Below are 27,115 nucleotides of genomic sequence, written 5' to 3' on the forward strand. Positions count from 1 at the left end.
GCCATATCTTTTCTTATTAGTTGGGCCACATGGAAGGACTTCCTCAATACTGTGGACACCCAACTGTCAAAGCTCAGATGACTATCCACCTGTGTACTAAAATCTCTCACTTCTGAATCTACTCTTACATGTGTGCTATTGATGTTGCAGTTTGCAGGGGTATTCAGCTTCCCAAAGGGTTTGATAAAGCATATTTTTCACATTTAGTTTTAGGCCATGATTCTGTCACCAGTCATTGTCTGATCTAGACCCACTTGAAGGATGCCTATATCACTGGGTGATTCATTGATTGCCCCCAACTTGCAGTCATTGGCAAACTTTGTCAGCCAAAGGCCTTCCACATTAGCTTTGACTTCAGAGAAGTATATTCCAAACAGGAGTGGTCCCAGCACTGAGCCCTGTTTCACACCACTGGAAACTGGCCTCTTGCTGGATCTGGATTCAAACACTTTACTACAATTGTCCTGTCTGTGAGCCAATTGGCTATCCATCTGGTTTCATAAAGATTATGCCCAGTTTTGTGAGTTTGTTTATAATACCTGAATGGGTAATTGTGTCAACTGCCTTGGCCAGGTTGAGATAGGCGTCATGTACTCTTTTACCCTCATCCATGGCCTTAGTGACTTTCTCAAGGAAATTCAACAGATTCAGTAGGCATGACCTGCCCTTACCAAAGCCAAATTGGGCCGGGTCCAGTGTTTGGAGGTTTCCTATGACATTATTTATGAGGTCCATGATCATTCTTTCTATAGCCTTATATATTAGACTAGTCAAACTTATGGGTCTGAATTTACCTAGGTCAGTAGATGGACCCCCTTTAAGCAGAGTGATGACTGTTGCTGTCCTCCAGTCTATCAGGACAAATCCAGCCTGGAGGCTGTGGTTAAATAAAGATCCTAATGGGCCTGATAAGTCCTGATTTAAGCTGTTTAAAAGGCAACTTGACATATCATCAGGCCCCATTGAATACATGTTTTTAGTTTTAGAGAAGCAGTGGCAACCTGTTTTTGGTGATAGCATGTAATAGAGTGATAGAGAGTATTTTTTTTTTGGGGGGGGGACTGGGATTGATAGGGAGGTGTAATTTAAGCTGAATTTGTCAGTCAACTGAGTATAAGTGATGCCAAACAACTAATTCCACACATTGTTGGGCATTGCTCTTAAGATTGCAGACATAATTGAAAAATGCCTTACGGTCATCCTTACCTTTGGAGGCTATTTTTACCTCAACGACTGCTTTCAGAGACTTGACTAGTTCTCTGTCTCATTTGTTTAAACTAATGAGGGTTTTTTTGCTCTGTTGTAGACTTTCACTCTTACTTCTTGACAGGCTTTCCTTTCTTTTGTTGTACAACCTAATAATACCAGGGGTCCACCGGGGTGGCTTGTTTTTGCAGTTTGCCCTGGGTTTATTTTGGTCTGGTGCTGCATTTTCTATGCAGTTGTTTATAAGGTCATACAGAGCTTTGTCTGTGTCTCTGTATAGGTTTCTATGTTTCTGGATTTGTAGCAGCTTGGTAACTAGCTATTCTGCCCCTTAGTAGGGGGTAATTTACCTTACAGAAATTCTTAAAGTTTTTTGGGTTAGGTGGGGGGGACTAATTTTGCATTTAGATCAGGGAAGATCACTTTGTGATCTGATTTTATAAGTGAGGGCATCACATTTGGATGGTGCAGTGCTCTCCCATATTTGTGAGTACCAGGTCTAGGAGATTTGTTCCCTTAGTGGTAGTGCAGACTAGCTGCTCCAGGGCATTTGAATTTACAAAGTAAAGAAGTGCTTGGGCCTGCATGTTAGTGGCTGTGTATGCCTCAGAATTAATTGAGGGGTAGTTAAAATCACTCATGAATATTGTATTGGGCTGGATGGTGAGTGATTCTAGTAACTACCTGTATGATGTAGGGCTTTCCTGGCTCATGAAGGGGAACCTGTAGCTAGCAAAAAAATATGGTAATGGATTTTTTCCATGGTTAGTTTGACATGGAGTAGCTCAAACACATCATATTTATTTTTATTTATTTATTTTACATTTGTTAACATATTGTTTGACAAGCCTGGAGGAATATGTATCCTTTATTTAGATCGATACACACCTGCTTTTTGTTCTTTCATATTCAGTGGGTGGTCGGAATGTACAAATGGTTTTATAGCCATGCACTATCAAAGTGCCTTCCATGTGATTGAAACATGTTTCAATAACCGCACAGATGTCCGCATTCTCCAGGGTGAGGACAACATCTAGGGAATGCAGTTTCTTGTTGAAACTCCTAGCACTGATTGGTAACAGCTTTAGCTTGTCCTGAGTTACTTTTGTTATGTTGGAAGGTTTGTCTGTTTGGCAATGCTTAAAATATGCAATATAGGGCTGGATGATGTTTTGGCCAATATCAGAAAGCTTAGTGGTGACAGGTGAAGACCATCCCTGGCAAAGCAGCGTGGCCTGTCAACCATGTCCTCCCAGGCTGACAAGTATTGGACCCCTTTGGAATGACACCAGTACCTAAGCTAATTATTAAACTCAATCACTTTCTGCTGGTATTGTGGCATCATCCTTGGAGACAGTAGAATGCTGCTCAGTGTTAGGCTCATATCTGCATGTGACACATATTCTGACAGCTCAATCATGTCTCTCTTAATATAATCCAAGGAGGTCTCTCTCAGGTTATTCACAACCACATGGACTATGACAGGCCAACTAACTGTAAGCTACTCCTTATCCAGCATAGTAAGAGGGACATCAGTGTGTTTCACAACGGAGTTGCCTATGACAAAAATATTACATTGTGGAGTATTTTACCTTATGGACTTGGTAGCTGAGATACATTGAGATGTGGCTTTATGTGCTGTGATGGGAATTGTCTTGTTTGTGTGCATGTGGGACTTTTGAAGACTGCACTTGAGAGGCCTTTGAGTTTTGAGTAAGTTACATATGAGCACCTCTGCATATGTGGGTCTATATGTATGGTCCTTTGTGGTGCAGTGAGTGATGTGTGTGTCACTGACAACCTGTTTGCTGCTTTTTGTGTCTTTATGTGCGAGTCTAGCCTCACACATTGTAGATTATACTCCATGCATTACAGACCACCTGGCAGGTGACAGGATGATACCTTTTGCAGTTCATGTACCTCTTTCCCAGTTCACCAGCTGAGACTTTTATTTCAATGTGGGTACAGTCTACAGCCAACAGTTCCTTAGGAAAATGAGCTGTATCATAGAAATCCTTTTTTTTTTCAAAAAATTCTTTATTGCAGTTTTTTTAGGTTACAACATATAAGACATTATACAATAAGATACACACACAACATACAACAAAACATAACATTCTATATACAATATATACAAAGAAGTCACTTCAAAAATCCAGTGTTTGTACTAACCACATATTTTGCAGTGATAAGAAAAATAAAACAGTACCATTAGTTGTTTATTACATATACTAGGGAAAGTCAAACTAAAACCTCTTTATGTAGGGTATGCCATTTTTTAATCAACTTATCTACACAAATATTTATAAAATAATGTTAAAAAGGTTCTATTGATTGCCTTACATATATTCCATATTACACTTTTAGATTTAATATGTTTACCTCTTGAGAATGAAATCTAATAAGTATTCCCAATACTCTTGGTAATATTTACATTTCTTAGTAACATATAGTAGCTTGTGGGAGGCAATGTATTTGATTGCTACATTTCTAAAACCTTCCCATGTGAGTGGGGTTGCAATAGTCCAATTCTTTGTAATATAGAATTTGATTAGAGAACATATGGTGGCGAGGACATGCTGTAAGATTCTGGGAAGATTGTTCATATTTATGTGCAGTATAACTGTTTCCCAGGATAAAGTACTTTTTTGGTAGCCCATTTTCTCTAGCCTTGCTTTAGTGAACACCATTAGTTATGAACTTTATTACATTCCCACATAACATGTAGAATTTCTGCTGGTTGTTTCTTTCAGTGAGGACATTCAGGTGAGTATTTGTTATTAAATTTACTAATTTTTTGAGGGATAAAGTATGCATTATTGTTAATCATAAGTTGGGTGTAGAATAACTTTTTGAATGGGCTGAATTTGAGCGTGTTTTTGATTTTGCATCTTTTTTATTTTGTTCAGTAATTTGTGGGTTTTTCTTCTGCCAGTATGAGGAGAATAAAGTACAATTCTGATGTTTTATATCATTTCTAAGTTTATAGACTCTAGAGATTGTTTTCCCCTTGTAGTTAGAGTTTTTAGAATTAACTGGGACAAACTAGTATCTTGTTTATCAAAATTTTCAGTATGAAATTTAGTATTTACAAGGTATTTGAGTGAGTTCATAATAATGAAGTATTTGTTTGGGAGATTTAATTGCTCTCGTAATTGTGTAATATCACATTCCTTCCATTTATAAATTTCCCATACTGTAATATCTCTTATTAAGGGATACTCTTGCAAGTTTATCAATTTATTATTTAGTAGCAAATTAGGATTAAGGTGTATAGGTTGCAGTAGAAGGAGGGCATTTAATAACTGTACAGATGAAAAGAGCTTTTGAGTCGTTAAAACCATTTGTTTAATAAGTGGATGTAAATTCTTAACATAAACAGAGTTTTGGTTTAAGTTTAAGAATAGGAGAGCCCTAGAATTGCACCCGAGTGTCTTAATTTGTTCATGCCAAATTCTAGACCAAAAGGGGGACCATACATTTGTGTTTGATTCATAATTTAAGATTTGACATAGTCTATATGCCTGGATAATACTGTAGTATAATTTAAAATCAGGTAACCCTAACCCACCTTTAGATTTAGGAAGTATAAGCTTTACATATTTGATTCTAGTAGATTTAGGATACCAAATCAATCTGTATATACTTCTTTCCATGACTATAAAAATGTTTGAGGTATAATTGTGAAGGTAGCGTTCATTTGAAAAAGAATTCTTGGTAGCATGTTCATCTTAACGATGCTGCTTTTTGATAACAAAGACATATTGATATTTTTCCATCTGTTCATATCATTTTCAATAGTATTCCAGGTATGGGTTAAGTTATTTTTAATAATTTCACTAAAATTGGGAGAATATATTACCCCCAAGTATTTTAGTTGATACGTTATCTTTATTTTGCTCTCCAGGAAGTAAAAGTGCATATGTCCTATGGGATTTAGTGGGAACAGTTGGGATTTGTTTGGATTTAATTTATAATTTGAAATCTCTGAGAATTTTTCAATGGCTGTCAGTATTTTAAGAATATCTGTTGTGGGGAGTTGTAAGTATATATTTAATTTGTCAGCAAGTGCTGAATATATAATGTTAGTATTTAAATACATCTTGACCTGTGGATGGGAGATCGTAGGTTTTCCCCGGGAATCATCTCTGTGTCACTGCTGGACAGAGGCACAACAAACTAATGGGCACAGTATTTTTTCATATAAGGGGTGGCGTAAGCCACAAAAATTTGGGCTAGGCTTATAAATGCCTTAGGGCAGATAGCCTAGTATAAACCTATGAACCTATGAACCTAATACTTTTGGAATGTGTAGAAAAGATTTCTGTGATATATAAAGAAGTAGGGGTTCTAGGTATAAATTAAAGAGGTAAGGAGAAAGTGGACACCCTTGTCTCATGCCATTTGAAATGGGGATAGGTTTTGTCTTATTATTGTTAATCTGAATGGAAGTTGAGGCCATCTGATATAAAACCTTAACTTTATTAATAAATTCTTTAGGAAAACCAAATAAAGGCATAACATTAAATAAAAAGTTTAAATTTACTCTGTCAAAAGCTTTACTAGCATCTGCGGCAATAATGTATTTGGGATGTTTATCTGTTTTTAGTAATCTGATAGCTGTGTCTAGTAACAGAGTGTTATCACTTGTTTGCCTGTGTACCATAAAACCTAACTGATTATGTGACATAACAGAGGGAAGTATATTCTTCAGCCTGTTGATTATAGAAATCCTTCATGGAGTTGACTCTCACCTCTGAGGTATATGGGGACTGCATATGCTTCTCCATATGGTGAGGTATGGTATTGAGAAATTGAGCAAGTATTCTCAAGACAGAGGCCTATGATACCCTCCTCTGTGTCCCCAGCAGATCACTGAAAGGTACCTGCACCTAATATATGTAAAGCTATACATGTCTTAGTATCTACTAGGATAGGTACTACAAGAATCCCATGGGACTGCAAACAATGTCATTTCCATGATTTGCTGGATAGTACCACTGTGAATACGGTGCCAGTCTGCAATGTCAGTGTCATGAAGATCATGAAATGGTAAGCTCAGAACCATGAAAAATGCACACCAATGAGCATTGCAGCTGCAATGAGAGCCTTCTTTAGATACACATATACTATGGCTGTGGTATCCCCTAACATTATTCTACAATTTACTCAGCTTGAACATGTTTATATGGCAGTGTTTATTAAGTTTTTATTTATTTATATTTTGTTGACAGAGTTAATCTCACTAGGACAATAGCCTTTTTTAGGGGCAATGCAATACACTGATTAGGGAAAATTTGGTTATGGCACCTTATATCCACATGAGCTGATTTCAAATTTTGTGCAAGCACAGCTCCTTAACACAGCATTTAATCATTTCTGAATTGCACCGCCATCTTCTTTAGCCTCATTATCATACATAGCACCTCATTTTGTAGCCATTAGCATACGCTGCAGCCGACCATGTTATTTGGTCTAGCCACATCATGTAGCCTGATTTTGAGTATTGCACACATCCTGTGTATGACCACATGATGTGATAAAGATTTCTGAATTTGGCCCAACTCACAGCTATGTTTATAGCAGTTGTTCTGTATTCTGTTTTCAGCTACAAAAACTGTTCAGTATTTTGAAATTAATTCTTTTGCAAGATTCACTATGATGGCTTGGTTATGTCCATTTTTCCAACATCAATAATAAGTATTTTTATTTTCTTGTGAATTGGCATGTGTATTTCATGAAGAGCTTCTCCCAACAGGAGAACTAATTGCTTGAACTCACCGATTCTGCTAGTGCTAAGTGTTTCAGTAAATAACGTTTTGTATGACAAAGAAGATGCCAACCTTTCAGAAAAGTACTACTATTATTTTTTTCTCAACAGGTACGCTGTCTTGGAAGAAGCAGATGTATAACTAAAAATGTAATTTTGTTATGAAAAAAATATTGCTTGTGAATTTTGAATGTTCAGTTACATTTGAGGTGTGAATTAAAGACTAATAAAACTCAGTGTTATTGCTAGCCAGTTGCTAGGTCTGGACTGCCACATGGGTAAATCATTTCAGTATATTGCGTAAAAATCTTAGTTTGGGACTTGCCGCCAACAATTCAAGTTTTGTTGCCTTAGTAGGATCATTTTTGATATGAGCTGAAAACCTCTGTGACTGCGGATGACAGATGTGCATATTAATGTATGTAGCACAGATATTAATAGTGATATTACCTGGCAGCTGTATGTCAACCAGTGTTTATCAGCCACTCTGTCAGACAGAAAGACATAACTCTCTTTCCTAGTGTAACAGATAACTGAGGTGTTTTTTTGTTTCTGCTCCTAATGCTCAGTCGGAACATTCTAAAGTGCTGTTACTTTGATATTTGAAAAGGATCAAGGATCTTGGGCCCAGCTTACCCAGATGGTTAACAAATTCAAGAATGAAAATAAAAGTTGCAGTGCAATGACAGTACTCTTCAAAACTTCTCTTAATTATATTGCAATGTACGTTTCCATTTGGGTCAATGCTGATTTCCAGCTTTGCTGCACATTATAAATGCTGTAATCCACATTATTAAAAAATGGTACATTGTTTAGTGCAAAATATGAACATTAAAATTTAATACTTATCAAACATCCACCTAAAAGGAGCACATTGCATACGTGAGTCACATGTCTTTGAAAAAGCCCTTAAATTCATCACAGGGTATCCAGAACAATATGTCTTCTGCTGGGATAACTATCTCCCATACCCAGCTTAGTATAGCTATTTTCTCCACTGGTTTTGAATAACAGACTTGGCCACACTCACTGCATTGTCTTCTGTTTGCCATACCCAACATGTCACACTTTATAAATCTGAAAAAGTGGCAATCCTAATTGGGTGTTGAAGTTGCTGGACTTTCCTAGCTGTTTATTAATCAGGTAGCTCCCTCTGGTGAAGTGCATCTTTGTATGGGTGGCACATGAGTGTTGTGTGTACTTAGTTGACTTGATTAGAGTTTATTATTCTGCATGGAGACATTCAGGGAGTTAGACATTGAACTGTAAGATGAAGTCTTTTAGCAGATCATAAATCCTTGTCTCAACTGCGGTGGTGGTGCTGCGGTAGCGTTGTCACCTCACAGTAAGACGTTGTCCTGTTCGATTCTCAGCTAGAGCATCTTCTGTGTGGAGACATGCGTGAATGGGTGTACCTTCGTTGAAGGCTGTGCATCAGGGCTGGCAACTCAGTATGTAAAAATCTACTGCCAATCATTAGCGGACCGGAGTTCCGCTGTGGCGACCCCTAATCGGGAAAAGCCGAAAGACACAACATAAATCTTTGTCCCACTCTCCTCATCTGTCAGACTAAATCTTGGTCTTCATCTGTTTATGCCTCTAGATAGTTCTTTTTTTTCCTGTACCAGTTTAGCAGATGAGTATTGCAATGATATGGCAAGAGAAGTTCACATCTCATCCATCACCACACCAGCCTCAGGCCAATGGTTCTACAACTGTGCCTTTTCCTAGATGTTTTCTAAAGATGCAGTGATAGCCCTTCCTGCCACTTAGTAGGGGACAAGGTCTGTCAGATTCTGATATCCATTACTGAAATGACTGCAACTTCATCTCAAAACCCCAGACAGGTGCTTGTAGACAAGTGTCACTGTCCTCCTGAATGAACCTGAAACTCCAGACAGGTGCTTGTAGACAGGCATCATTGTACTCCTCATAATACCTGAAAATATGCTGAGTTGCTGGTATTACAGTGTACCTCTCTAATTTCCTGCACATGTCACTTCAGAACATCTTCTCATATGTATCCTACTGTTACCTGTTTGCTCAAAACCCCAGACAGATGCTTGTAGACAGGCATCACCATACTCCTCATGACACCTGAAACCCCAGACAGGTGCTTGCAGACAGGCATCATTGTACTCCTATAACACCTGAAAATATGCTGAGCTGTTGGTATTACACTGTACCTCTCTAATTACCTGCACCTGTCACCTCAGAACTGTTTCTCATATCTATCCCATTATTACCTGTTTCTTTGCCAAGATTAGGGCTGAGTCTTCTGTTTCCATACAATGTGCGTCTTTGTAACTGAGATCAACTTAAGAAGGTTTTCATAGCTTTTCATAGTCTGCTCCTACCCTGCTGAAATTTAGACATTTACATCATCAGGGTATGAAAGCTTTTCTGAAGACCACTGCATGCTATGCTGTCATAGATGAAAAGAAAAGAAAATTCCATGTGTGTGTATATATACACATTTTTGTTTAAAATCACTTAGTACGAAAGACTTTTCTTTCTGCCTGACACATTCAGGGAGAGAAATTAAATAACAACCAATAGCTACAGCCAGATTAGAATCTGCATTTTTTGCTGCATCTGTGTAAGGTTCCTTTCCAGAAATGTTTCACATCCCAGCAGCAAGCTGGTTCAATCTTCTTCTTCTCCTCTTTCAGCTGCTCTCTTTAGGGGTCACCACAGCAGACCATCTGTTTACATTTCTTCCTGTCCTCTGCATCTTGCTCTGTCACACCAACCACCTGCATGCCCTCTCTCACCACATCCATAAACCTTATCTTAGGTCTTCCTCTTTTCCTGTTACCTGGCAGCTCCATCCTTAGCATCCTTTTCCCAATATACCCAGCATCCCTCCTCAGCACATGTCCAAACCAATGCAATCTCACCTCTCTGGCTTTGTCTCCAAACTATCCAACCTGAGCTGACATTCTAACATACTCATTTCTAATCTTGTCCATCCTTGTCACACCCAATGCAAATCTTAACATCTTTAACTCTGCCACCTCCAGCTCTGACTCCTATTTTTTGACAGTGCCACTGTCTTCATCCCATATAACATAGCTGGTCTCACTACCATCTTGTAGACCTTCCCTTTTGCTCTTACTGGTACATGTCTGTTACAAATCACTCCTGACACTCTTCTCCACCCAATCCACAGTGCCTGCACTCTGTTCTTCACCTCTCTTCCACACTCACAAATGCTATGAACTGTTGATTTCAAGTATTTAAACTCATCCACCTTCACCAGCTCTACTCCTTGCATCCCCACAATTCCTCTATCCTTCCTCTCATTCACACACATATATTCTCTCTCCTCTATAGAGCATATCCCCACCTCTCCAGGGTCTCCTCAACCTTTTCCCAACTCTCACTACAGATCACAATATCATCCACAAACAACATAATCCACAGGCACTCCTGTCTGATCTCATATGTCAACTTGTCCATCACCATTGCAAATAAGAAAGGGGTCAGAGCTGATCCTTGATCCAATCCCACCTCCACCTTAAATGGATCCATCACTCCTACTTCAGACCTTACAACTGTCAAACTGCACTCATACATATCCTGTGCCACTCTTACATACTTTTCTGCCACTCCCCACTTCATCATACAATACCACAGCTCCTGTCTAGGCTCCCTGTCATATGCTTTCTCTAAGTCCGCAAGAAAACAATGCAACACCTGCTGACCTTCTCTATACTTCTCCATCAACACCCTCCGAGCAAACATCACATGTGTAGTGCTCTTTCCTGGCATAAAACCACACTGCTGATCACTAATCATCACCTCCCTTCTTAACCTAGCTTCCAGTACTCTTCCTCATAACTTCATGCTGTGGCTAATCAATGTTATCCCTCTGTAGTTACAACAGCTCTGCATGTCACCTTTATTCTTAAAAATTGGTAGCAATACACTTTTCCGCTCCTCAGGCATCATCTCACTTTCCAAGACTTCATTAAACAATCTGGTTAAAAACTCCACTGCCATCTCTCTTAAACACCTCCAAGCTTCCGCAGGTATTTAGCAAGCTGGTTCAATAGTGACTATAATTGTTTATATATTTAACATGCCCTTTCCTTTATATTTAGTCTATGTCTGAAAAGAGTTCACAAAAGATTGATTTACCTATCTAATTAATAAAAGAGAAGACGGCTTGCACCTGTCACCCCTGGGCTTTCGGATATTGGCAAAGGCTCTTGCTACCCCCATAGTGCCTTTTTTAGGCAAGGCTCAAAAGACAAACCCACCTCCATAGGTATCACAAGGGATAAGAAACTAAGAGTAATGCTACTCAATGCCAGAAGTCTAAACCTCAAGATGCATGCACTCGAAACTCTCCTTAGCATGGAGAACATCGATATCTGTGCAGTAACAGAAACCTGGTTCAAGGCTCCCGGGAGCACCCCAACACTACCAGGTTATACCTCATACCATGCTTTTCGGCCCCAAAACTTGGATCGAACCAGAAAAGGAGGGGGAGTATCAATATTCGTCAAAGATACCCACACCTCCAGATTGGTGGCACAGCACGAAGCATCAGAGACTATCCATGTGCAACTAACAGTGGGTAAAACTGCCTTTCAGTTTATAGCCTGCTACAGACCACCCTCCCAAACCCAGAAACCCCACTCGGCCTTCCTGAGAACACTGGAAAATATGAAGGTCTCTCCAAACACCATTATATTGGGTGACTTCAACTACCCAAACATAGAATGGGAGCATTACTCTAGCTCCAACACCCTAGCTCAAAGGTTCCTATAATTTATAAACTCAAATGCTATGGAACAACTTGTTACCACTCCCACAAGAGGGGAAAACATACTGGACCTGATCATCACCAACATGGGGACTCTATGCTCCAGACCAGAAGTGTATCCCTCACTGGTAAGATCAGACCATAAACTAATCTCACTGGATATTCACATCCCGACCCCACACCCTGCCCAGAAAACCACAGTGAAAAACTTCTCTAAAGCAAATTCTACATTCCTCAAAACCGAGGTGGAATCCTTCAAAGCCCCCGGGCCTGTGGAAAATACGTCCCAGACCGCAGAATCCTTTATAAACGCATTCTATGAACACCTTCAGGAATGCATGGATCATGCAATCCCAAATAAAACCAAGACCCAATCCTCCAAAGGCAGACGTCCTGTCTGGTGGACCCCAGCCATAAACAAACTATACAATAGAAGGAGGAAGCTACTACATGATAGAGCGAAATCCCAAAAAGGGAAGGCATCTCTGATCAGTGTTAGCAAAAATCTATGGGCACTCATAAAATCGTCTAAGGCCAGCTTCGAGAGAAAAATTGCACAGGACACTAAGGATAATCACAAGGTTTTCTTTAGTTATGTTAGGAACCTGGGTGGAAATTCCCAGATATGCTCAGAATTAGTCCAAAATGACAAAAAATACACCAAACTCACAGACATTGCCAACATCCTAGCAGACAGGTTCAGTGCAAATCCCCCCCCCTCCCCACCAAAAAGGCAAATATCTATTCCAGCAGAGTGCTGCCCCCCTGACATCTCAGATGCTCAGGTAAGAGCCGCCCTCTCCAAAGCAAAAAACACAGCATCAATGGGACCAGATGGTGTCCCGGGCTGCGTCCTACATGAACTCCAAGAAGAGCTAAACCCAAACATAAAACTACTGTTCAATCTCAGCCTTACCACAGGATATGTACCCAAAGAGTGGCATACAGCAACAGTGGTCCCTCTCCACAAAGGTGGTGCCTCAACGGATCCTGGAAACTATCGCCCCATAAGCCTGACTAGCTTGGTCTGCAAAGCTATGGAAAGGATCATCATGGACCTCATAAAAATGACATTGGGGACCTACAAACACTGGATCCTACCCAGTTCGGCTTTGTTAAGGGCAGATCCTGCCTCTTAAACCTGGTCGATTTCTTTGAAACAGTCACCAAGGCCATTGACGAGGGGAAGGTGGTCCACACAGCCTACCTGGACCTCGCAAAAGCCTTCGATACAATACCCCACTCGGGCATTATAGATAAGCTCACCAGCTTAAATATAAACCCCTATGTCACTAGATGGGTTGCAAACTGGCTCAAGGACAGAACCCACATGGTTAGAATTGCTGGAGCCATGTCAGACTCCAAACCAGTTACAAGTGGCATCCCACAAGGCTCAGTCCTGGGACCTCTCCTGTTTGGTATAAATTTCTCGGAGGTACAGGCCAACATGGAAGGACTGTGGCTGACCAAGTTTGCAGATGACTACAAATTGGGCGCTATAATCGACTCTCCAGCCAACACAAGCATCCTCCAAAAGGGCTTCATAGAAACAGACAACTGGTGCCAGAGCCATGGCCTCAAGCTAAATGCCAAAAAGTGTATAGTCATCCCCTTTGGCAAAAACAAAGTGCCCACAAATTACCACATAGGTGGTAATCCATTAAGTACAGAAGAAGTAATTAGGGACCTGGGGACCCAAGTTGATAGCAATCTCTCATTTGACAACCACGTGGCCAAAGTGGTTAGAAAAACATTTTATATAGCCCACCTAATCATGAAGGGATTCACATCTAGATCAGGGGAAGTCATTGTGCCTCTTTACTCATCCCTCATCAGGCCCATAATTGAGTACAATGCCCCTTTTGGGATGTACCTTACCAGACACCTGCAGCAACTGGAAAGACCCCAAAAGTACCTCTCCAAGAGGATCAAAGGGCTCAAACAGATGCCATATGCTGCCTGGTTAAAGAAACTCCAGCTCTACTCAGTGGCATACTGCCTGCTGAGAGGCGATCTGTGCCTGATGTATAAAGCCATGTCCAACCCAGAATTAATGGACATGCTGCACCTCAGAAAATCCAAATCCCATCGAGCTACGCGCTCGAGAGACTTGAACCTCAGCACCGAAATAAATAGGACATACTGGAGGGACAGATTCATAACCCAGAGGCTCCCTTCACTCTGGAATAAAATCCCAGTCCAGGTTAGGCAGAGTCCCTCATTGACTCTCTTCAAGAGGAATCTTGATGAGTGGATGGGGGATTGTAGGTTTACCCCGGGTATCACTTCTGTGTTACTTTTAGACAGAGGCACAGTATACTAATCTTGAAAAAGGGCATAGAAAAATTAATTTAAAATGGGTTGCGAAAGCCAAATACACTCTGGCTAGGCTTATAAATGCCCTAGGGCAGATAGCCTAGTATGAACCTATGAACCTATGAACCTATGAACAAATTACAACATTAAAGTTCATTGTGTCATTCCAGCTTCTTCTGTCATCAGAGACTTTTTCTGTTTTAAACCATTGTCATACAGTATGCAGTCTAACAATCAGAATTGGCATTATCTTATACATAGCAAATTATCAGAGGATTTGAATGCAGTCAGTCTGAAGACTTCATTTGCTCAGGTAGATAAACTGATGTTGAAGTGCTGAGAAACAAGAAATGCAAAATAAAGTATTATGAAGAGCCAGGTATGACAAATCTTCATAGCTAGAATTCAAAAGTCACAGATGCACTTACAGCAGGTTGTAAGTTTCCATTATAGAATACAAACACACTAGCAAAACATTAAAATTATTTTGGTTTGAAATGTAGTGTTTAATTTGTGTTTGTATTTCAATTTTAGGGACTGACTGGACGTCCTCACTTATTTACAATGGGTATCAGTTTCACACTGAGTATGCTTACAGCTGTAATAGTGGTTGTCGTTTTCGGAAAACAAGTAAAATGTGCAACATGGCACTGCGATGTAGAAATAAATGTGATGCACCTGTAATTCCAAATGGCTATGCAGAATGCGAATCCACGTATGAAGGACAGTATTGTTCAATAAGATGCAAACGATTATATGTTCTGGAAGGTGAATCACATATCCAATGCACTCCTTCTGGATGGAGTTCATATCCATACTGCATTGGTAAGTAATAATATGAATTCAGTCATTTAAGAACTGATAATGATGAAAACAATAAAGATTGCATGTTCTTTTTAATGTGTTCCAAATTATTTTGTACATTTGATAGCTAGTCAATAGTATTGTTAACAGTTAAAGAGTAATTAGTCAATTTCCGAAAGTGCCGCTAATGCTAACATTACACAGTTCAAATAATGGGAACATGCAATGGAAAAATAAATGGAAGATGATGTGAAGGCAAAGAACCAAGAGAATGAAGAAGAAATGCCGTATCTGGATATAACCAAGGAAAAAAGGACTTTTGTAAATGTATCTGATGGGGTTCCCTACATTAGAACGAAAGCTGGGAAGATCGACACTGACATCACTGACGACAGAAGACTGACGGAGCAGTTAACCGACAACTCGGAATCCCGACAGTGGAAACACCGACATGGGAAATGTGAGCGTGACTATGTAAGTGTGTGATAGTGAGGGATTTAGGGTTAGGGTGCGTGTAAGGTGTGTGTGCGATAGTGAGGGATTTAGGGTTAGGGTGCGTGTAAGATAAGTGTGCGATAGTGAGGGACTTATGGTTAGGGTGCAGGTAAGGTAAGTGTTCGATAGTGAGGGACTTGAGGGTTAGGGGCGGATTAAGTGAGTTAGAGTTAGGGTGCGGGTAAGGTAAGTGTGCGATAGTGAAGGACTTGAGGGTTAGGGGTGGATTAAGTGAGTTAGGGTTAGGGTGCAGGTAAGGTAAGTGTGCGATAGTGACAGATCTTAGGGTTAGGGTTTGGGTTAAGGTTAGTGCATAGATAGTTGTGTGTAAGATGTAGTGTAGGTTTTTAGGTTGTTGGTGTGCTTGTGTTGTGTGTGTGTTGTGTGGAACAGCGAACATTTTATTTTGTTAACTGTCGGCATTGCGGTTTGTCGGGCATGTGAACTTTTGTGTTTTTGTGGTTTCGTTCTTGTGGTGTCGGTGTTGTGGACTGCCGGTCTAACATAGTAGTCCCATCTGAAGAGAATGCTGTGAAAGAAAATTCATAGCACTGAATCAAATAATTGAACAATACACTTTACTTGACTCAGTGTTTAAAAGTTTTGTATACATAGCCTTCACAGATGTTGCTAAGATTTATGATATAGCATAGAAAGAAGAAGAAATATTCAATACAGCTTATTATACAATGACCCCCCCCATTAATATTCCAAAACGTGTACGCTGATTGACCAGCGTGCCCATTGTAAATCCCACAATATACCAACAGAAAAAGTCTGGTTGCCCGGACATTTTTCTGTTGTTGTAAAGTGTCCAAAACCTTTTTATTTAATAAATATAAAAAAAAAAAAAGGAAAAAACGGAGCAATGGAGTCTTTCTTTTCTCTGTTGCTTCCATTTCAAAGCATTGATGCACTGGGTATGTGTGGGAATGCAAGTCCCATATGCATGCGCAGTAGATCAACACAAGGAAGCAGTATTATACCACCACCGGCAGAAGAACAGTAATGCGCCTTTATACAAAGACATTATTTAAGAAAAGTAAGTCTTTTTTTTTTTAAATAATGTCATTGTATAATAGCAATAACTGACTACGTGGTTGTGGCATATTGAAATTTACCCAAGGTTGGCTTTATTTAATCACTCGGGCTTCACCCCCATCATTAAACCACACCAACCATGGGTAAATCTTCAATATACCACACCACGTCATCGGTTATTGCTTAAATAGTACAAGTGGGAATGCAATATTTGCTGCTTTCTTGTTTTTGGTTACAATTTTTGTTGCAGGGAAAGTATAGTGCATAATTAATATTTGTATGTAGTTGGACAAACAACTACCTATAACTTACGGAAGTGGCCTAAGAAGGGAATCAAAAGGAGGAAAAAACAAAGCAAGGAGAATAACAACGGAAGTTCCCATGCTATCACAGGGTGGAGTTGGAAACATCTAAGATTTCATTAAAGTAAGTAAAAGAAAAAAAAAAAAAACACAGATGACACAATATAGTAACTGTTCAGAAATCACTGATATTTATGAGGGCATGCTTGAGGACATGCCCAAAGCAACATACACTTGTAATCACACCATGAGAGTTGTTTTTCTTTTTAATATAATTTTTAAAGCCAGCCATCCCAGTCTTATAAAATCAGCTGTGTATGCCAGCATTGGCTTAGTTAAGTTGATTTTGAAGCTAATTCAACATCAGTGCATATTATATAGCTAATATTATGTCCCATAAAGAATGGCTGGAGAAAGGGAAATGAAGCAAAAGAAAAAAAAAAAACTAAAAGTGCTGGCAGTAGCAGGAAAGTACCCTCCGATATAGTGACCCTTCACAGCTGACTAATGGAATTAGCTGATCTGCTCTGGGATATAAAAAGTGGCTTACAAAGGTTAAAATTGTCTGGAGAAGAAACAAAGGTGGAAGTTGCTGCCACTCATTAGAAATTCGAACAGCATCATAAAGACCCACTTGAACAACAGAACATACAACGTTCATTCCCAGCAACCAAATAACATTGCGGATTGTCAAAAAATTGGAGGCAAAGGTTGACAATATGGAAAATAAGCTTGATGGAACAATGATTGGCTAACTGGGCTGTCTGAAACTGATGGAGGAGATCCTATTTCTTTCATCCAGCATGAGCTAACATTATTACTCAGGTGAGGCTGTCCGTTGATAATAGAAAGAGTTCACCAGGTTATCATAGATATGCCAAACAACCTCTCAAGAGACTGTATATACTTCAATAGGGAAGAGGTGCTACAAATCACTGGAGAGTTTGGACAGGAAAGAACAAGAAAGTAAAAAATTGCCCACATTGTTCCGTATTACAGTGCCTCCCTCTTCAGTGAACAGAGGACTTTGATACTGCTCTAAAATACTTAGGGAACAAGGAGATATTGTCCAACTGAGATTTCCTGCCTCCATACAGGTACATAAACAGACCCTATCTCTAGCATTCAGTTATCTGAGAGAAGCTGAAGCATAGTTGGTCAGGGAGAGGAAAGGCCATACAGGAGGTACTGTAACTTCCACTAATACAATGGGCAGTATTTGTAACCTGCTCCAATCACCAGTGGTGGAATGGAAATTGCCCATGATGATGAAAACCCATAGTCTCTCAAAGGGACCACTTACCAATTTAATCACTAACTGTTCACATCCCTTGACAAGACTATAGGGCACCATACGGCATAACAGAATTCTAGCCTTAGACAACATTTCAGACAATGAGAAAGAAATAAGGGTGGATAGAATGGGCCTGACTTGTCACTATGAGAAACTAACCTAGAAAGGAACAAGGAAGACTGGCACACTGATACAGGTTGTAGCAAATAAAATGACAGACTCACTTCCCTCCTGAGTTTCTCAAGCATATAATTTACGGCAAGAATATGTCTTAGCAGCTCACCTTACACTTTCACAAGGCACACATTAACAAGACAGATGTGACATTAAGTTACGCTCTTCATTACAAGAATGCTAATAATAGGCGCACTTTTAGAAAGCAGCTACCGCATCAAGGCAATCACATCAAGTTATGCTCTGCGTTATGTTAGTCAACTGTTCAATGTATTGTTTATTGTGTACATGCAATGTTTTACAACTGGGTGACCTATCTAGAAGTGCAGTACAGGGGTGCTGTAAGGAAGGAGGAAGCACCACTAGGTCATGTTACGTTAGTAAAAAGGAAAACAAAAGATGTATCCAGCATTTATTTATTTATTTTTATTTATTTACATTTGTTGACCGGGAGTGTCCGATTGGACATAGGTCCATTTTCAGTGGAGGCCAAGGGAGAAAAGCTCCACAGTTAAAATATACAGACAGTAGTTACATTGGATTTACATAGCAATTAACAATTTGATTAACATAGCAATTAATTACAAACATAGTTACAGATGAAGAACATAGTACATCAGTAGACAACTAGAATCTTTATCTGTGAAGTACATAACAGACATTAACAATTGTTACATTGAGAAGTTCCTGCTGTATAATAAGTAGTAGGCTTATGAGCATCCAAGCTTGCTATAATCAAGGTAGTTAGTGGGGTGGAAAGAAAGGTAGTGGTTGGATGGGGTGGGTGATATTAGAGTGGGAGTTGCAAGGGCATAGACAGCATGTTTTTAGGTGCGCTTTTAGTAAAGTTTTGAAGTGGGTGCATGATGGTACGGAGGTAATTGTGGGTGGGAGGGAGTTCCATAATTTGGCTATGACGCAAGAGAATAGTGCTTCACCAGCAAGGTTATTGGCTTTAGTGATTTGCAAGTGATTTTTGTTGCTGGATCTTAGTGGTCTGGTGGTGTGATAGGGTTGGAGTAGATTCTGGAGGGATGGGACATTTAATGGATGGTTTACTAGTTTGTGGATGAGTGATTGTTGATGCCATTGAAGGAGGTGAGGGAGTTCAAGCCAGAAGAGACAGTGGTGACTATGGTAGGATGCCCCTGTGGCGAATTTGGCAATTTTGTTGTAGCAGGTCTCTAGCTTGTTTAGATCACATTGCCTTAGGCTGGTATATATCGGAGAGGCATAAAGTATGTGCTCATACAATTTCCTTCCTTTCTTCTAACAAAACTCTAAATAGGTAACATAACCACCATAGCTAAATGATGTCACCTTACTTGCTAAGGACTCCTCCTTTCCTTTTTTCACTCTCTATCTCAACCGCTGAACAGAGTGTTATTATCTGTGGTGACAGTAGCGCTGCTGTCACACTCTGGAGCATTCTGCAAACTACAAGAATAGCTGGGAAACATAATTAGTAATTCATTGTACCATCCAATATTAGGTAGATAAATTAATTTATAGAGTATAATGCAAGTCATGATTTCATGTTTCTTTTCTTTCATAACCCATATTAAGCCAAGAAAAAATGAATGTGGGCTTCCCTGTGTTAAGGTTATTTGCAGTTCTCCACAAACTGCATGTACAAAGTATTAACTTAGTGCGCAAACTTCACCACAGTAGGCTGGATGACCTTATTTAATTTGAGCGGTACCTGTCAATCATTAATACCAACATATAGCAGGGGATGTAACAGAATGAAGTTTAATGCAAGGGGCCTATTTCAAAGACAGAATAGGGCTATATCCTTCCGGAGCTGCAACAATATGTCTGTAGGAAACTAAGCTATCTAGAGCATTATCAAGGGCATGGTTAAATTAATAGAAAGAGTGGTACACAACAGCTCATTTAGAATGTGACTCACTAAGATGGTGTTAATTCTTACCCACAATGCATTAGGTTAGCATGAAGATAACTCCAAGGGCTGAAAAGAGTGGTAGATGGGCAGTAACAGAGGTAATAACAGACAGAGGAGGTTGTTATAGGGATTTATATGGTCTGAATCAAGAAGATTTTGAATCCTTTCATTCCTTTAAGGGTTCACTAAAGAGTTAGGTAGTGCTTCCCACTATTGATCAATAACAGATCACAAAGGATTAGTCCTGATAAAATCACTTTACCTAGCAGATGTAGGAGACTCTCTCGCTGTCTCTCTGATACCCTCCCTGCAGGTGGAATAAAGATGTTGTGTTGAAGTTTCAAGTAGTTCATTCAGTTAAAGATCCACTATGGACAATTGATAAAAAAACATATATTTATATATTTTTATCTTGCCATGAATTACTGCACCTCTAAAAGCTGCCTGAAGCAAAATAAGTTCTCATCTCTAATTTTATTTATTTATTTTTATCCTTCTCTGCCCTCATGGGGACATACATCCTGTTTCCTTTGGAAAGCAAAATCTCTCCCATAATGCACTATGAAAACACAACTTCTGGGGATAAGTAGCCTTACTAGTTGTTGTCAGACTATTCTTCCATTCACTTAGGTTCATAGGTTCATAGGTTTATACTAAGCTAACTGCCCTAAGGCATTTATAAGCCTAGCCCAAAGTTATGCGGCTTACGCCGCCCCTTATGTTAGAAATACTGTGCCCATTAGTTTGTTGTGCCTCTGTCCAGTAGTGACACAGAGATGATTCCCAGGGTAAACCTACGATCTCCCATCCACCGGTCAAGATTTCTCTTGAACAGAGCCAGCGAGGTGCTCTGCCTCACATGGACCGGGATTTTATTCCACAGCATGGGGAGTCCCTGGGTGATAAATCTATCCCTCCAGCACATCCTATTTATATCCGTGCTAAGGTTTAAGTCTCTTGCTCTAGTGGTTTTGGTGGATTTGGATTTTTTTGAGGTGGAGCATGTCCATTAATTTCGGGTTGGTCATGGCCTTGTATGTCAGGCACAGGTCACCTCTGAGCAGACGGTATGCAACTGAATACAGTTGGAGTTTCTTCAGTCTGGCAGCATATGACAGGTTTTGGAGTCCCTTTATCATTTTGGTGAGGAACTTTTGGGGTCTCTCCAATTGCTGCAGGTGTCGGGTGAGATACATCCCGAATGGGGCATTGTACTCAATCATTGGTCTGATAAGTGAAGAGTACAGGGGAACAATGACCTCACTTGATCTGGATGTGGATCCCTTCATGATCAGGTGGGCAATGTAGAAGGTCTTTCGAACCACTTTAGCAACATGAGTGTCAAACGAGAGGCCACTGTCAACCTGGGTCCCCAGGTCCCTGATAACCTCTTCTGTGCTCAGTGGGTTGCCACCTATATGGTAGCTTGGGGTTACCTTGTTTTTCCTGAAGGGTATGACTATACACTTTTTTGCGTTTAACTTCAGGCCATGGCTCTGGCACCAGCTATCAGTTTCTGTGAGACCCCTCTGAAGGATGTCTGTGTCCAATGTACTATCCACTATGGCACCCAGTTTGCAGTCATCCGCAAACTTTGTCAGCCATAGTCCTCCTATGTTTGCCTGTACTCCTGAGAAGTAGATGCCGAACAATAGGGGGCCAAGGACTGAGCCCTGTGGGACTCCACTTGTAACCGGCTTGGAGTCTGACATGGCTCCAGCAACTCTAACCCTGTGGGTTCTGTCCTTTAGCCAGTTTGCAACCCATCTTGTGACATATGGGTTTACATTTAAGCTGGTAAGTTTCTCTATAATTCCCGAGTGGGGTATTGTGTCGAAAGCTTTTGCAAGGTCAAGGTAGGCTGTATGGACTGCCTTTCCCTCATCAATGGCCTTGGTGACTGTTTCGAAGAAGTCGACCAAGTTCAAAAGGCAAGATCTGCCCTTGACAAAGCCAAACTGAGTTGGGTCCAAGGTCTGCAAGTCCCCTATGTCCTTGTTTATGAGTTCCATTATGATCCTCTCCATAGCTTTGCAGACCAGGCTTGTTAAGCTTATGGGGCGGTAATTACCAGGGTCCATAGAGGCACCGCCTTTGTGGAGTGGGGCCACAGTTGCCGTACGCCACTCCTTGGGCACATATCCTGTGGTGAGGCTAAGATTAAACAGCTGCCTTATGTGCGGGTTTAGTTCTTCATTGAGTTCATGTAGCACACAGCCGGGGACCCCATCCGGTCCCATTGATGCTGTGTTTTTAGCTTTAGAGAGAGCAGCTTTCACCTGCGCATTTGAGATGTCTGGGAGGCTACACTCAGTTGGGATAGTTATCTCTCCTTTAGGGGGGGTGAGGGGGTGAAGTTTGTGCTGAACCTGTCTGCCAGTATGTTGGCAATGTCTGTGGGTTCAGTGATTTTTGTATCATTTTGGACTAATTCTGAGCATATCTGGGAGTTTCCACCCAGGTTTCTGACATAGCTGAAGAAGGCCTTATGATTGTCTTTTGAATCTATGGCAATTTTTCTCTCAAAGTTGGCCTTGGATGATTTTATGAGGGATCGTAGTTTCTTGCTAGTGCTGATCAAAGATGCCTTCCCTTTTTGGGATTTTGCTCTATCATGTAATAGCTTTCTCCTCTTATTGTAAAGTTTGTTTATGGCTGGGGTCCAAAAGACTGGACGTTTGCCCTTGGTGGAAAGAGTCTTGGTTTTATTTGGGATTGCCTGATCCATGCAGTCCTGAAGGTGTTCATAGAAGGCATTTGTAAGGGCTTCCGCAGCTTGGGTTGTGGTTTCCATTGGCTCGGGGGCCTTGAAGGATACCACACCTGTCTTGAGTAGTGTGAAGTTTGCTTTAGAGAAGTTTTTCACTGTGGTCTTTTTTGTTTGGGGTGGGGGCGGGATGTGGATTTCTAGTGAGATTAGTTTATGATCTGATCTCACCAATGAGGATATACTTCCGGTGTGGAGCATTTTGTCCCCATGTTCGTGATGATGAGATCTAGTATATTTTCTCCTCTTGTGGGGATGGTGACTAGTTGTTCCATGGCATTTGAATTTATGAACTCCAGGAACCTTTGGGCTAGAAAGTTTGGGCTTGAGTAATGTTCCCAGTCTATATTCGGGTAGTTGAAGTCACCCAATATGATGGTGTTTGGTGATACATTTATACCCTCCAGTGTCTTCAGGAAGGCTGTGTGGGTTTCCTGAGTTTGAGAGGGTGGCCTGTAGCATGCTACAAATTGTAGAGCAGTTTTGCATATGGTTAATTGCACCTGGATGGTTTCCGATGCTTCGTGCGTAGCCACCAACCTGGAGGTGAGGGTATCCTTGATGAATATGGATACACCCCCTCCTTTTGTGGTGTGGTCCGGGTTTTGGGACTGGAACGCATGATATGAGATGAAACCTGACAGTGCCGGGGTTCTCTCAGGAGCCTTGAACCAGGTTTCGGTCACAGCACAGACATCGATGTTCTCCATACTGAGAAGGGCCTCGAGTGCGTGCATTTTGAGATTTAGACTTCTGGCATTGAGCAGCATTACCCTTAGTTTCTTCACGTTTTTGTTTTCTAGGGTGGTAGGTTTAGAATTTGAGCCTTGCCTAAAAAAGGCACTATGGGGGTGGCAAGAGCCTTAGCCAATATCCGGAATCCCAGGGGTGACAGGTGCAAGCCGTCCCTTGCGAAGCAGCGTGGCTTGTCGAGCATGTCATCCCAGGCAGACAGGCACTGGATCCCCTTTGAATGACACCAGTAATTCAGCCAATTGTTAAAGCTGATCATCTTGTCACTATATTGTGGCATCATTCTTGGTGAAGGAAGGATACTGCTCAGGGTCAGGGTCATACCTGCCTGGGCTACATAATCAGAGAGCTCCTCTATGTCTCTTTTCATGTAGTCCAGGGAGGTACGTCTCAGGTCGTTCACACCAGCATGGACAATGACTGTGTCATACTTGTACTTGCCGTGGAGTGACCTGAGTGCTTGTGTTATGTGGCGGATTCTAGCGCCCGATTGGCAGCTTACCGTGACCTTCTCCTTGTTCAGCCTGGTGAGTGGGACGTCAGTGTGTCTGACTATAGAGTCACCTATGACAAGTATGTTTGGTGTTGTATTTGGCCTTAAGGGCAGTGACTGCTTTGCACACTGATTTTGTTGTTTATGTGTTGTTTGTGTGGTGTATTGAGTTTGCAGTTGCTTGGGTGTCTGCTTTGGAGGCCTCTGCTGTTTAGGTAAATTTTTACTCAGAGCCTCCGAGTATGTCTTAGTGTGTTTATGTGTTTGATTCAGTGGTGTGGTTGAGTTATGTGAGACTGGTATTGTGGTGTGTGTAGTTGCCTTCTCCTCCTGCCTGGTCTTGCCAGTCCTGAGTTGAGAGAGCTCAGCCTCCAGTTTGGCTAAATAGCTGCATCTCTCGCAAGTGTTAGTGTTACGTGGGTGGAGGAGAGGGTTGTCCGTGTACATGAGGCAATTGTAACATTGTCTCAGAATTCCCAGATTCACCAACTGGGCAGGAGAGGACGCCAGCATCTGACCCTTTGACATGCTAGAAAGAATTATGAGTTGGTAGGAGACAGAAAAGTAGTGGGCTTAGCAGGGAAATGGGCACTCCTGGAGGGTTTTGCTAGTGAGAGATTTGTATAATATAGGAGTGCTTGACCTGCAAAGAAAATGCTTATAAGACAAGGGATATGCTTTTAAGACAAGTGCTGAGCTTTTTGAGAAGAAAAAGCTATTAGGAACAAGTGCTGCGCTTTATAGTGAAGGTGTAAACTGTTTAGGTTCCTAACAGAGCAGTTCTAAGGGAAAAAATGAAGAACAGACTTTATGGAGCCAGAAAAAGTTTAACCTTGTTAAACCGGCGCTGCCCGATGCTGCTCTAGTGGCAACTCCACGTTAAATCGCGCTAAAGCACGTTAAAGTGTGCTTGAAAGCAGGGGCTGGAAAGAAGCAGGAATAGGCCCAAAACGGACAATAAAACTACAGTTTCAAGTCAGTAACCACCTCTACGGGGGGCAGGGAAGCTGCTCAATGTTATTCACTGCCACTGATCAACAGAGAGACTTTCCTTTAGCCCAAGCAAAAATGGCCTCACAGAAACTTTCAAACAGTTCAGGAACAGCAAGCCTGTAACTGAACTTTTTTAACTCTCAGACAAGTGGGAAAAAAGCAAGATTTTTTTTTTTTTTCAGAGATAGCAGAGGTTCACAAGTAATATCAAGTTATAACAGTGCAGTAAATGACCCCACACAAGAGTGCTAGGTCAAGGACAGAAAATATGCAAGTTAGAAAGGAACACCTAAAAAGCTGCCATGTTTGAGAGTCTGCAGATCATGTGCCATTCATTGATCTGCAGTGAGTTTTACAAATGTTGCTCCTACAGATGTACTACACATTCACTGAAAGAAGCTTGCAAAAGTGCCAACAAATTACTGAGATAAAAAAAGACCTTTTTACAAAGAGCAGTCTTGCAAGTTTCATTTCCTGGCTAAGATACTCCTCCCATCTCCCCTCCTTCAATGAGCTAGAGTCTCACATTTCCAGCTAGGCTAGATTTGACTAGTTAGTCAACTTTGCTTGACAATAGGCATCAAACAAATCAAAGCCAATGTTGTTCTTCTAAAACTGTTTCTTCATATGTCTTTTCACTTCTGAATAGTGTTTCCCAAGAATTATTTCTAAAAAAAAAAAAAAAAAGCACACACATCAATCCAGAGTTTAGGCCAATTTATCCATTTCTTAAAATGTGCACAGTTAAATATTCAATTGTAATTGCATTCTGTCTGCCCACATGGTTATCTTTACATACATATTCTGTTATAGCATAACATGAACTACATGATTTCATGCCAAGCTTTAAATAACAATGAAACAGTTCTCTATTTCTTAACAATGACCTCCCAAGCTGATGATTTGGCCCAGTACTTTCTGTTACTATTGCTTTAAATATTTTCTCTTAGTTGTATACTTGTAGCATATCTCTCACCTTCTCAGCGTCAGAGTCATGAATAAAGCTTCCAAATCAGACACTTTTGAAAATAGCAATACTACTGCTTTAGTAAGCTCACAAAATAAGATTACACAAATTATCATTCATTTTCTGAAAAAAAGACTTTAATTGCAATGAATGTCATTATTTGTTCTTAAAAATCCAACACATTTTTCAAAAAAATATTATTGATTGTAGTATGTCAAAGCAAAAGTATAAACCACAATTAGGGACACTTGTGGGGTACACTGATAAGAGATCCAACACTTATACGCATCTGTTCTCCATTGCAATTACCCCAAATCACACAGGCATGTACATAATTTATGATATACATGCCATTAAACAGTACTTGCAGCAGTAGCAATTATACCATAGGTGACACCCCACCACTGGATAAGTAATTAAGGAGCCTTAATCCTCACCACTGGCACCAGTGGGCTGCATACATTGAGAGGATGACAAGGTACACACAGAGTATTTCCAGATGCAGCTCTCTGCATCAAGTGCAGTTTCTCTTAAGAGCACACAGAGATCACAGCCAGTCCGGGGCTGGTTTCACCCTCTTTCTAAAGATACCCAATAAGACTCCACACTGACACAGCTATAGAGTTGAGATCTCAGCTGAGTGGCCAAGCCAAGACTTCCAGCACCCTCGCTGTCCAACCAGTGCTTTGTGTCCCTGCCCTAGTAGCTGACACACACTCTTTGAAGTTTGATTTATACACACACACCTGGGAAAGGCTGGCACAGGTTTATTAGCCATGCCTTATTCTGCCCAGACTCTAAGGTGGTTTTCTTGCCACCAGCCACTCCTTATCAGCTGCTTTAAGTTCCTTAACAAAGGGTGTCCAGTCTTACTGAGTAATGTTACTGCTAATACAAATGGTAGTTTGACCAACAGCAAGGCTATTAGGAGTGACCCACACAGTGTCACCAAATAAATATGCAAGTACTCTCAGAACTTAAATATCTCTAGACAGATCAGCCACAATGAAAAGTTTAAATATATTTAATAATAAGTAATAAAAAAACAAGAAAATACTCA

General features: G+C 40.6%; 1 protein-coding gene across 1 annotated transcript in view; it reads left to right on the forward strand.

The window, feature by feature from the left end:
• Positions 1 to 27,115, forward strand: part of LOC122794689 — a 149,142-nt gene that overhangs the window by 18,269 nt on the left and 103,758 nt on the right. The window contains exon 2 of the mRNA XM_044063318.1: positions 14,601 to 14,891. Within this exon, the coding sequence (XP_043919253.1) occupies positions 14,601 to 14,891 (291 nt within the window). The remainder of the gene's footprint in view (positions 1 to 14,600; positions 14,892 to 27,115) is intronic.

This window comes from Protopterus annectens, chromosome 2.part1 (genome assembly GCF_019279795.1).
Source record: "Protopterus annectens isolate FY-2018-M chromosome 2.part1, PAN1.0, whole genome shotgun sequence".
Classification (NCBI taxonomy): domain Eukaryota; kingdom Metazoa; phylum Chordata; order Ceratodontiformes; family Protopteridae; genus Protopterus; species Protopterus annectens.